General features: G+C 46.4%; 1 protein-coding gene across 1 annotated transcript in view; it reads right to left on the bottom strand.

The window, feature by feature from the left end:
- Positions 1–13,257, bottom strand: part of FAM227A (family with sequence similarity 227, member A) — a 70,795-nt gene that overhangs the window by 55,336 nt on the left and 2,202 nt on the right. Inside the window, exons 2-5 of the mRNA XM_011964328.1 lie at positions 10,625–10,861; positions 6,129–6,211; positions 2,521–2,590; positions 1,609–1,682 (exon numbers count right to left, since the gene is read on the bottom strand). Of these exons, the coding sequence (XP_011819718.1) occupies positions 1,609–1,682; positions 2,521–2,590; positions 6,129–6,211; positions 10,625–10,766 (369 nt within the window). The 5' untranslated portion in view covers positions 10,767–10,861. The remainder of the gene's footprint in view (positions 1–1,608; positions 1,683–2,520; positions 2,591–6,128; positions 6,212–10,624; positions 10,862–13,257) is intronic.

Raw genomic sequence — 13,257 nt, 5'->3', positions numbered from 1 at the left:
GCATGAACCCGGGAGGCGGAGCTTGCAGTGAGCAGAGATAGTGCTACTGCACTCCAGCCTGGGTGACAGAGCAAGATTCCATCTCAAAAAAAAAAAAAAAAAGATGATATATCATGTTAAGATGTGCTATAATTTAATTAACTACTCACTGATTACTTTCAGTTACTATTAATATCATCAATAGCTTGGAGCATGTAGTTCTCCTTCCTTTAGAGTTATTTATTTAGTGTGAATTTCTTAAAATGCTAACATTGGATATTACTATCTTTGTGGTTAATATATACCATTAAATGATTTTTAGGATAAAACTAAAACATGATGACTATAAAAAATGTAAAAATATGTAAAGAGGAAACTACTGACAACCAAAGGCGCCCACTGAAACATTTGGATGGCCCAGATGACTTCCTAACTGGGCTCTGGCCATGGACAATGGAAGAACAGTTAATGATTGGTGGCACTGACTCTCAGTCAGATGACTGGAGTCAGGTGGCAGCTCTGCCACGTGCTGGCTGAGGCACCTTTGCAGGACACTTAGCTCAGCCACCATCAATGGATTGTACGACAGTTCCAATGCAGACTCACACCCCCCCGCGTTAGGCCTTGTGCTGTTTTGGAATTTCCTAGGCCAAAAGGTGTAAGAAGGATATGAATAACATACTGTTTCAGATTCCCCAGCATTTAAAGGTTTGGATACTTAAGACCTAGGTGGTGTAAAGAACAAGCTAAGGGCCAGGCACGGTGGTTCATGCCTGTAATCCCAGCACTCTCGGAGGCTGAGCTGGACAGATCACCTGAGGTCAAGAGTTCGAGACCAGCCTGGCCAACACGGTGAAACCCCATCTCTACTAAAAATGCAAATTTAGCCAGGTATGGTGGTGCATGTTTGTAATCCCAGCTACTTGGGAGGCCGAGGCAGGAGAATCACTTGAACCCTGGGGGCAGAGGTTGCAGTGAGCTGAGATTGTGCCACTGCACTCCAGCCCTTCAGCCTGGGTGACAGAGAGACCCCATCTCAAAAAAGAAAAGAAAAGAAAAAAGAAAAAAAGAAGAAGCCAAGGAGGATCTGAACTGGGGGGCTGTGCAGTGGGGCCAGATCGCTGCAGGGGAGGCAGTGGGGAGAGCCTGTCTCAAGTCAGAGGACTGAGCAGGAAGTGGGGCTTGCCATCAGTGAGCTGCATGACCCTGTGACAAGTCACCTTACTGCTCCTGAATCTCAGCTTCCTGAGGTATCCACAGTAAGTCTGCAGTGGCACAACTAGCATGGGGTGTGACTCAGAACACTCGCACAGGAGCCTGCAGTGTGGACAGCCCCTTGGAGCTGTGTGGCACTGTGGCTCTGGATTAGACCTGAACATCTCTGAGCGGAGACACCTTCTAAGTTCTAAAAATAAGCAGACACATGACCTCTGTCACACTCCCTATTCTGAGGCTGGGGTCAGCTCTGCCCTTTTGAGGGTGTTATGAGAAATTCTAGATTTAGGAACTCTGTGATTTTCCTTCATAATCACTACCCAGGCACCAAGTTTTCTCCTCCCCAGGAATAAAATATTTAATTCATACCTAGCAGAAGCCAGTCAGAAACAGACCCAGCAGTAGATCCCTTACCCTTTTTATAACAGATCTGGCATGTCTGAGTTCTGAGCCTTTGCAGGAATACTGAGATTTTCTTTGTCTCTTGACTGCAGAAAAATGGAGAAAGAGATAAATGAGGAACCACAGGGTCTGTCCACAGCTGTGCAGTGCTTACAGCTGTGCTTTTTCCTTCCACCTGAGCTGCCAGAGGACACTCCTACTATTAGTCTCATAGATCCCAACTGTGTTGCTGACTTATCTGATTAGACCACTTGATCCAGAGAAGCAGCAAGGAGGAGCAGACAGACTGTGACTTTAGGTAAGTTACTCCCCTCCCTCCAAGGCTGTTTCCTCGTTTATAAAATATATTAAATGGTACCTACCTCCCAGGTGTTATAAAAATTTAACAAGGGACCGGGTGCAGTGGCTCACACCTATAATCCCAGCACTTTGGGAGGCTGAGGTGGGCGGATCACTTGAGGCCAGGAGTTACAGACCAGCCTGGCCAACATGGTAAAACCCCATCTCTACTAAAATACAAAAATTAGCTGGGCATGGTGGTGAGTCCCTGTAATCCCAGCTACTCAGGAGGCTGAGGCAGGAAAATTGCTTGAACCTGGGAGGCGGAGGGTGCAGTGAGCCGAGAATATACCACTGCATCCCAGCCTGGGTGACAGAGCGAGGCTCCATCTCAAAAAACAAAAAATAAAAAAAAACAAGGGAATGTGGATAAAAGCACCTGGTGTCACATGTAGGTGGTCTCCAAATGGTCCTGTCCCTCCCTCCTTCCTTGCCCAATGTCAAAAAGTCAGGTTTAAGGCTCCTTCAGAAGAAGATAGAAACATCATCAACTGAAACTTGGGATTCCTACTCAGTTGCATTTTAGATACTAAAAAAAAACAAACCCCATGAAAACAGCATCAAGGCTAAGGGAAAGGTTTTTGCCTTTGTCTCCTGGACTGCTGCGAGTTTTCTCTCTTAAAGCCTTCTTCTCCAACTCAAATCTCTCAATTGCCTTCAAAAACCAAGAAAAAGAGGGGCATTAGGGATTAATGCAAATCCCGGAGAAGGGTGGGGTTAGGGACTGGGCCTTTTCTCTTGTTGGTACACAAAAGACCTGGAGCAAAGTTTGTGGCCAGTGCCTTGTCTTTCTCCAGGTGGTAGGTCCTGGTGGCCTCAGTGTCACTGACATCATCCCCCAGAGTGTCCCCACTGTCTCACACTGCCCCTTCTTCTAGGAGTATGTGATTTAGAGCAGGAATTAGAAATTAAACAAGCGATTGTTTAATCTCTTTGTAAAAGGGAGATAATAATATCTAATTAATATCTAATAATATCTATCTTCCAGGCCAAGTAAGTAAGACCACTGGGTACCGTCCAGCCCACCTGGCCACCTTCTGACTGTGGCTGCACAAGTGAGCCAGCCGCTGGCTCATCCAGTGGACAGGCCATCTGAGTCCTGATCCACAGAAGCCTGAACAATACACCTTATGAAGCTTTAAGGTGGGGTGGTTTGTAGCACAGCAATGGATCTTTGAAGCAGGTGTGATTCTGCATGCAAGGCTCCAGCAATTGCCCTAACCTTTATCCAGTCTCCAGTGATGAATTTCTTTTTTCCTTTTTTTTTTTTGAGACGGAGTCTTGCTCTGTTGCCCAGGCTGGAGTGCAGTGGCGTGATCTCGGCTCACTGCAAGCTCCGCCTCCCGGATTCACGCCATTCTCCTGCCTCAGCCTCCTGAGTAGCTGGGACTGCAGGCGCCCGCCACCACGCCCAGCTAATTTTTTGTATTTTTAGTAGAGACAGCGTTTCACCAGTGTTAGCCAGGATGGTCTCGATCTCCTGACCTTGTGATTCGCCCGCTTCGGCCTCCCAAAGTTCTGGGATTACAGGTGTGAGCCGCTGCGCCCGGCCTCTTCCAGAGTTCTTATAACGGTCAAAAATAAAGTGTTTAATGTATTTTAAAACACTGGCAAAGAGGCTATCAGATAGGAGCTGTTCAGTAAGGGGTATCTATTATCTACCTTTGACCTCTCAAGAGAGACTTCTCTTCATCTCTGACTCCTCCCCACACCCATCCTCCTGCCCCCTGAAAAGGAAGAAAGAAAAATGAATGCCAGTGACCCAAGTTGCATTGACTGTCAACCAAGAGTCCAGCAATGAGCTTGGGTAACAAAGTTAACGAACAACTATGAGTCTGTGTTTTTGCCCGCAAGGGACTTACACTCTATTTGGAGAGCCAAATCAGCACTCATGGAACAATTAAATGCTAAACTGCAGTGATTATGAATCAAAGAAGTGAGGTCAATGTGGGCCAGAGCAGTCACAGCCAAATGTCCAGAAGAGGCAGACATGAGTGTTGGTGGCATCAGGCTCCAACTTTCCCCAGCTTGATAACTGGGAAATACCTCTCCAGGCCTCCTCCATCTTTCCCTGGCATCGGCCCTCCCTGGTCTGCATGAGTGAAAGATACTGGGCACGTGTGCAGGGGTGTGTGTATGTGTGTGCCAGGGGTTGGGGGGCAGTCACAGGCGTTAGTCTATGTATTAACATTGTTGCTCCAATTAAGTCAGCTGAAATTTAAGGCATGAGGAATGAATTGGATGGGTATGAGTCACTGTAGCAATATAGCAATGCCTCTGATCTTTACCAATGTCATTGTAGCAGACACTGTACGGCCTGGAAAGATGGATAAGATTTGCACAGAAAGAGGGGAGAAAGGATAGTTGAATGTTGAAAGAAGAGCAAGTTTTGGAGGAAAGATGATAAGACCAGCATTAGGCTGAGTTTACCTTTGAGATGACTTCAGGACCTACAAGTAGGGCCATTCTCCAGGAAGGCAACTCCCAAACCGGACCAATGACCAGCATTTTGGGGAAGTATTCAAATACACAGATTCCCCGGCCTTCACATTAGAGATGCTTATTTCCTAGATCTACATAGGGTCCTGAATTTTTTATGCATTTATAGTGGCTCCTGAATAAAAAATTAGCTGGGTGTGGCACGTGCCTATAATCTCATTACTCGGGAGGCTGAGGCAGGAGAATTGCTTGAACCCGGGAGGTGGAGGTTACTGTGGGCCGAGATTGCACCATTGTACTACAGCCTGGGCAACAAGAGTGAAACACCATCTCAAAAAAAAAGAAAAGAGCCGGGCGCGGTGACTCACGCCTGTAATCCCAGCACTTTGGGAGGCCAAAGTGGGTGGATCACGAGGTCAGGAGATTGAGACTATCTTGGCTAACCGGTGAAACCCCACCTCTACTAAAAATGCAAAAAATTAGCTGGGCGTGGTGGCGGCCGCCTGTAGTCCCAGCTACTTGGGAGGTTGAGACAGGAGAATGGAGGGAACCTGGGAGGCAGAGCTTACAGTGCGCCGAGATTGCGCCACTGCACTCCAGCCTGGGCGACAGAGCAAGACTCCGTCTCAAAAAGAAAAAAAAAAGAAAAAGAAAAAGAAAAGAAAAGGAAAGAAAAGAAAAACCTGTGGGCGAACTCGCCTGCAGCTCACTGGATCTCTCAAAGAGTAAATCTTCATCATTGTAATCCTCTGCCTCATACCACTATGAGCAAGTGAGCTGTAAGGGGCCATCCAGTCTGAGCAGCATGGGAAACTGACCCCAAAACAATGTACCCAGCACCATCGAGGAGCAGGTCTTTAGTAGCGACCCGGCAGGAGGATAAACCCATGGGCAGAAACCTCCATGGGAACCAGTAGCAAAGCCAAAACTGTCATAAATGAATTCTGGAGGCTCAGTGTAGACACGCTGAGAGGTAAAAACTACAGCGATCACAAAAATGAACTCAAAATGGATCAAAATCAAATGTAAACATAAAACTATAAAACTTCCAGAAGACAACAGGATAAAACCTAGGTGACCTTGAGTTTGGTCATGACTTTTTAGATATGACACAGAAGGTACAATCCATGAAGGAATTAATAAGCTAAATTTCGTTAAAATTGCAAATTTCTGCTTTGTGAAAAGACACTGTTAAGAGAATGAAGTGACAAGTTACATACTAGGAGAAAATATCTGCAAAAAAATATTCAACAAAAGGCTGTTATCCAAAATATCTAAAATATTCAAAGAGGCTGGGCATGGTGGCTCATGCCTGTAATCCCAGCAGTTTGGAAGGCCGAGGTGGGCAGATCACTTGAGGTCAAGAGCTCGAGACCATCCTGGCCAACATGGTGAAACCCCATCTCTACTAAAAAATACAAAAATTAGCTGGGCATGGTGGCGGGCACCTGTAGTCCCAGCTGCTTGGGAGCCTGAAGCAGGAAAACTGCTCGAACCCAGGAGGCGGAGGTTGCCGTGAACCGAGATCACGCCACTGCACTCCAGCCTGGCGATAGAGCGAGACTCCGTCTCAAAAAAATAAAAAATAAAAAATAAAACTTTATTCATTTTTAAAAAAATTAACATTGAGTGCTCAATTGTGTAAACATGTTTTCAAATAAATGGAGAGGCCCCAGGGCACTATGACACCTTGATGATCCCCAGGGCCCACCCCTGTCAGAAGCTTCGTCTCAGCTCCAGCACAGGTAACTCACCAGGCTGTTGGCCGACGGCTCGGTATGCAGATTTATGTCAGCAATCTTTTGGTTCACCTGGTGCATAGAGCCAATAAGGCACGCTGGGAGGTGAGTCTGCTAAGGAAACTCAGGGTGATGATGACACACAGAACAGGATAGGGCTTGTCTGGTGAGAAGGGCAGCCCCTGTCTACACAGCCTCTCTCCTTAATTATTTTTTTTTGCAAACATTCACATTTTTCACATTTCTTTCTTCCTTTTTTTTTTTGAGACAGGGCCTCGCTCTGTTGCCCATGCTGGATTGCAGTGGTGCAATCATGGCTCACTGCAGCAGTACTCCTGGGCTCAATGGATCCTCCCACCTTAGCCTCCCAAGTAGCCGGGACTACTGGCGCACACTACCATGCCTCACTTATTTTTAAAATTTCCTGTAGAGATGCAGTTTCGCCATGTTTCCCAGGCTGATCTCAAACTCCTGGGCTCAAGTGATCCACCCACCTCAGCCTCCCAAAGTGCTGGGATCACAGCATGAGCCACCGCACCCAGCCCATATTTCTTTATCTTGTTTTAAATGAGATACTTTGCAAATTATAAATGAGAGTTGACCATATTAATAGACACCTTGGAACATACAAAAAGTGAAAAAGAGCCATCCATAATGCCACCATCCTAACAACTCTGTTAGGACTTGGGAACTTTCCTTCTAGTACTTCGTACATACATATTTTTGTCTGTATTTATAATCTCAGTGTAAGCCTGTTTTACTACTCTGACTTCTCTTCCAATCATTATTATTATTATTATTATTATTTGAGATGGAGTCTTACTCGCTCTGTCACCCAGGCTGGAGTGCAGTGGTGCGATATCAGCTTACTGCAACCTCCGCCAACTGGGTTCAAGTGATTCTCCTGCCTCAGCCTCCCGAGTAGCTGGGATTACAGGCGCCCATCATCACGCCTGGCTAATTTTTGTGTTTTTAGTAGAGACAGGGTTTCCCCATGTTGGCCAGGTTGGTCTCAAACTCCTGACCTCAGATGATCCACCCGCCTCGGCCTCCCAAAGTGCTGGGATTACAGGCGTGAGCCACCACGCCCAGCCACTCTTCCATTCATTATTATGAGCATTTTCCCTTTGGCTAAAGGATCTTCATGATAAGCATTTTAAATGACATTATACTAATCCATGTAGAGGATACACCTTAATATACTTAACTGTTCCTTAGATATTAAAAATTTAAGTTATTTACACTTTTTGACAATTATAAATAATGCTGGCTGGGCACGGTGGCTCACTCCTGTAATCCCAGCACTTTGGGAGGCTGAGGCGGGCAGATCACGAGGTTAGGAGTTTGAGACCAGCCTGGTCAGCATAGTGAAACCCTGTCTCCACTAAAAATAAAAAAAATTAGCTGGGTGTGGTGGCGGGTGCCTGTAATCCCAGCTACTTGGGAGGCTGAGGCAGGAGAATCACTTGAACCCGGGAGGTGGAGGTTGCAGTGAGCCAAGATCGTGTCACAGCTCTCCAGCCCGTGTGACAGAGTGAGACTCCATCTCAAAAATAAATAAAATAAAATAAAACAAAACAATGCTGTGTGCTAGGCTCGGTGGCTCACGCCTGTAATCTCAGCACTTTGGGAGGCTGACTGGGTGGATGACTTGAGGTCAGGAATTTGAGACCAGCCTGGCCAACATGGTGAAATCTGCTCTACTCTACTAAAAATACAAAAATTAGCCGGGCGTGGTGGCACACGCCTATAGTCCCAGCTACTCGGGAGGCTGAGGCAGGAGAATTGCTTGAACCCGGGAAGTGGAGGTTGCAGTGAGCTGAGATCGTGCCACTGTACTCCAGCCTGAATGACAAAACAACAACAAAAAAAAAAAACAAAAAAAAGAAAATGAAAAATAAATAAATAATGCTGTGATGCACACGTGATGTCACATAGAGAGCTGTTTCCATATTTTAAAATATTTCTTTATGAGAGATTTTCAGGTGACAGATGACTGTGTCAAAGGGTATCTCGACCTTATCACTTAAAATCTGTTCAGTTCTATGGCCCCTCTTCCTACCCTCTCAGCTTTTACATTTCTGTCTTAGCCTCTATTGATCTAGGATATATCCTTTGTAAAATTCCCATAATCCTATCACCCCTCACTGCCTTCACATAAAGCAAGGTTCACTCTTACTTCCATTACCCTCGAGTGTTCTTACAAATTGGAGGATACTTGAAAAAGGAAGACACCAAGAAGGGACATGACAAATCACAGTAGGTGAAATGGACTTGTTAGGTGTGGGATTAAGAAGAAAGAGGGGACATTAGAAAGCAGCCCTGCAAAGTGAAACCCTGAAGCAAATTCTGATGGGATGACACTTTGCCTCATCTTAAGAAGGGCTTCTGAGAGGCACGGAAGGTGATGGGGGCAGAGTGGTACATGCAGCTGGGCTGGCAACATGGCTTGAAGGTAAATGAGTTCCACAGGAGATGGAAAGACCTGGGGTTATTTCCAGCCCGAGAGGGTTATTTGCTGGACAAGCTGTTAAGGTCCTCCAGAGATGGAGTTCTGTGACTCTGGCATACAACTCAGGGTCAGAAGTGAGATGAGGATGAACGAAGACAGGGCCAGGGCAAGTATAAGATGCTGGTAGAGCCTGGATGATGCCAGAAGGAGCAGATTTGGGGCCAGGGAGAAGGACTGGCAGGTGAGAAGAGTCAAGGTCAACCTGATTAAAAAAAAAAAAAAAAAAAGGCCAGGCACAGTGGCTCATGCCTGTAATCCCAGCACTTTGGGAGGACGAGGCGGGTGGATCACTTGAGGTCAGAAGTTCGAGACCAACCTAATCAACATGGAGAAATCCTGTCTCTTCTAAAAATACAAAATTACCCGGGCATGGTGGCAGGCGCCTGTAATCCCAGCTACTTGGGAAGCTGAGGCAGGAGAATCGCTTGAACCCAGGAGGTAGAGGTTGCAGTGAGCCAAGATCGTGCCACTGCACTCCAGCCTGGGCGACAAAGTAAGACTCTGTCTCAAAAACAAACAAACAAACAAACAAATAAACCCAAGCAAACAAAATATTCAAAGAATTCTTAAAAACTCAACAATAAGAAAATAACCTGATTTAAAAATGGGCTAAAGGTTGGGCGTGGTGGCTCACACCTGTAATCCCAGCACTTTGGGAGGCTGAGGCGGGTGGATCACCTGAGATCAGGAGGTTGAGACCAGCCTGACAAACATAGTGAAACCCCATCTCTACTAAAAATACAAAAATAAGCCAGACGTGGTGGCGGGTGCCTGTAATCTCGGCTACTCTGGGGGCTGAAGCAGAAGAATCCCTTGAACCTGGGAGGCAGAGGGTGCGGTGAGTCGAGGCTGCGCCACTGCACTCCAGCCTGGGCAACAGAGTGAGACTCCATCTCAAAAAAAAAGAAAAGAAAAAGAAAAAGCTGGGTTTCATGCTCATCTGTCTGAGGGTGGAGGGTTGCACCACAACTTCTTAGTTGCTATCAATAACATCTATAATTCTTTGGGAGGTCGAAGGGAAACAAAGCAACCATTTTTTAAAATTAGCTTTTAGGCCAGGTGCGGTGGCTCATACCTGTAATCCCAGCACTCTGGGAGGCCAAGGAGGGCAGATCATGAGGTCAGGAGATCGAGACCATCCTGGCTAACATGGTGAAACCCTGTCTCTACTAAAAATGCAAAAAAATTAGATGGGCGTGGTGGCAGGCACCTGTAGTCCCAGCTACTAGGGAGGCTGAGGCAGGAGAATGGCGCAAACCCGGGAGGCGGAGCTTGCAGTGAGCCGAGATTGTGCCATTGCACTCCAGCCTGGGAGACAGAGCGAGACTCTGTCTCAAAATAATAATAATAAAATAAAAAAATAAAATAAAATTAGCTTTTAAAATCTTCTTCCCCATTCTTTCAACAAATACTTCCAGAACTTCTTCCTTTGGGGCTCTTTCTGATTATATTAGTAAAAAATACTGGAGTCAAACAATCCTTCACAGTCTCAAATTCTTTTAGAGGATAGGTAGAGTTTAAGTAACTGAAAAAAATGTATCTGGCCGGGTGTGGTAGCTCATGCCTATAATCCCAGCACTTTGGGAGCCTGAGGCAGGTGGATCATTTGAGGTCAGGGGTTCAAGACCAGCCTGGCCAACATGGTGAAACCCCATCTCTACTAAAAATATAAAATATTAGCCAGGTGTGGTGGCAGGCACCTGTAATTCCAGCTACTCAGGAGGCTGAGGCAGAAGAACCGCTTGAACCTGGGAGGAAGAGGATGCAGTGAGCTGAGATTGTGCCACTGCAGTCCAGCCTGGGTAACAGTGTGAAACTCTATCTCAAAAAAAAAAAAAAAAAAGAAGAAGAAGAAAGAAAAGAAAAGAAAAAATGAATGTAGAAGGGACAAACTAATAAGTAATGTGCATTATAGACCTGAGCACCGATTAGATCTCTGTGGCATGACTTAAGTTAGGTGTATTTGGTCTGATTGTAGGCGACACCACCAGAAGGATACAGGGTGGATTGTTCTCTAACTCCTTCCTCACAGTCTTCACCATTGTATTCCGTGCGACAAGCGAGACACCCAGGTGCTCATCCACTGGTATCATCGGTAGGGCGGTGAGGTTGATGACCTCCATCTTCCTAAAGTGATTCATTGTCCAATTTCTTGTAAACGGACGAACAAAAATTCTTCCACTTTTAAGAGCCTCTCATTTCCCATTCCCGTCTTGTCCTTTGTTTAATCAGCCTCCTGGAAATCATAACGGCATAGAGGCAGCTCAGAAAACACAAGAGGAAGAGCCCAGCCACATTCACCAGCTACGCAGGGTTGATGGCAAAGCACATGTCCCATGCCTGCACGGGAATGAAAGGGTTCCATCTGAGAAGCCCATTCTTAAATGAGGATTTCAATGTATATGAACTTGTTCTTCCAGTGTCTGATGCCTGACTCTCCCTCTGCCTCTCCCCCATGATGAAAATTGTTCTAGTCTTAAAAATAAGGAGACTAGAATGCGGAAAAGGCCAGGGCTCCAGACTACTCCGGACCACTCAGCAAGTCAGTTCCCAAACTAGAAATGAAATCAGATCTCTTTGTTTCTCTGAGTCCCAAGTCTAAAAGAGACTTGGATTAGGTGACCCCGAGGCTCTCTCTAGCTTTCCGATGCTGTGGTTCTAGAATACGGGGTCCATCTCCTCAGCACAAGGCTCCTGATCAACCTTAGGCTTTTTGCTCCCTCTCAGAAAACTGGCCCCAACCCTACTCTTCCTCCTTGGCTCTGCAACACTCTGGCCTGCCAGCTCTCCTGGGTCCTTGTTTGTTGGCCAGGAGCCCATTACTACCATTTGTGGGCCCTCTATGTCCACAGTCTAGTGTGACAGGGCTCGTTATAATAGAGCAAAAGACTTCGATCTGGCCCCTCTAGAAGCTCATACATAATGGAAGGACAGAGAAAATGTTGAGTTTAGTGGAAACATTAACTCAAGTACCCTTTCACCATACTCTCCTTCCCTCTCCTCCGGTTCAGGCCTTTGCTCCATCCTCTTCTCCACAGACATGCATCTTACACGCCTGACCCACAGAACTTCTTCCTGGTCCCCAACCACACCATGCTCTTCCTACCTCTGTGCCTTTCTTTCAGATGCGGTTCTCTCTGTTGGACTATGCCCAGGTGACACATCTGTGGAAACCTTCTCAAATAATTCTAAGCCTTTAGCACCATGCCTCCTCTGCAAAGCCCCAGGGTTCTGCATTCATCTATTATAGGACTCACAATAGTGAACTTGAATGATTTGCTTCTACTGCTTTCTCCATTAGGCAAATTATGGATTAACTGTGATTCCTTTTAGACTTACCACAGTGTTTTTTTTGTTGTTGTTCATTTGTTTTTTTTTTTTTTGAGACAGGGTCTTGCTCTGTCACCCAGACTGGAGTGCAGTGGCGCGATCTCGGCTCACTCACTGAAGCCTTGACCTCCTGGACTCAAGCCTCCCATGTAGCTGCGACTACAACTACCTGCCATCACACCTGCCTAATTTTTGTATTTTTAGTAGAGACGGGGTTTCACCATGTTGGTCAGGCTGGTCTCAAACTCCTGACCTTGTGATCTGTCCGCCTAAGCCTCCCAAAGTGCTGGGATTACAGGCATGAGCCACCGCACCCAGCATGTAATGCTCTTGAATCATCCCCAAACCATCCCCCTACCCCAGGTCTGTGTAAAAACTGTCTTCCATGAAACTGGTCCCTGAAGCCAAAAAGGTGGGGTGACATGACTATTTACTGAGTACCTATCATAAGCCAGCAGCATGCTCATACTGGGGACAGAAAAGTGAACTAAACCAGACTTGATCCCTGCCCTAAAGGGGCTTACATCTACTGGAGGAGACAGGACAACCAGACAATTACCTAAATCATAAATATGAGTTATAACTGTCATCACTGCTTCAAAGGGAACAGCACTGTGAGATGACATAATAATGTGTTTTGACCATACAAGGAGGTTAAGGTGCTAAAGGAGGAGCACAATTTAATTAGATAAACGGGAGCAGGGCTGGGCGCGGTGGCTCACGCCTATAATCCCAGCACTCTGGGAGGCAGAGGCAGGCGGATGAGGAGGTCAGGATATTGAGACCATCCTGGCTAACACGGTGAAACCGCATCTCTACTAAAAATACAAAAACTAGCTGGGTGTGGTGGCGGGTGACTGTAGTCCCAGCTACTCTGGAGGCTGAGGCAGGAGAATTGCTTGAACCCAGGAGGCGGAGCTTGCAGTGAGCCGGACTGGGCCACTGCACTCCAGCCTGGGCAACAAAAGCGAAACAAGGTCTCAGAAAAAAAAAAAAACAAACGCAGAGTGGAAATACTATGCCATCCAAAATGTACCATTCAAGCAACGGGAAGTGAGGCTGGAAAGGTAGGAAGTGCCCAGACGGTGCTGGCCATCAAAATAGCACTAGCTGCATGTGACAACTAAGTCCTTGGAATTTGGTTAATGTGACTGAATAAGTAAAAAAAATTTTTTTTTTTTTTGAGATGGAGTCTCGCTCTGTTGCCCAGGCTGGAGTGCAGTGGTGCGATCTCCACTCACTGCAAGCTCCGCCTCCCGGGTTTAGGCCATTCAGCCTCCCATGTAGCTGGGACTACAGGCG

Source organism: Colobus angolensis, unplaced genomic scaffold (assembly GCF_000951035.1).
Source record: "Colobus angolensis palliatus isolate OR3802 unplaced genomic scaffold, Cang.pa_1.0 Scaffold65, whole genome shotgun sequence".
In the NCBI taxonomy this organism is placed as follows: domain Eukaryota; kingdom Metazoa; phylum Chordata; class Mammalia; order Primates; family Cercopithecidae; genus Colobus; species Colobus angolensis.
This window is presented reverse-complemented; position numbering and strand designations above follow the sequence as displayed.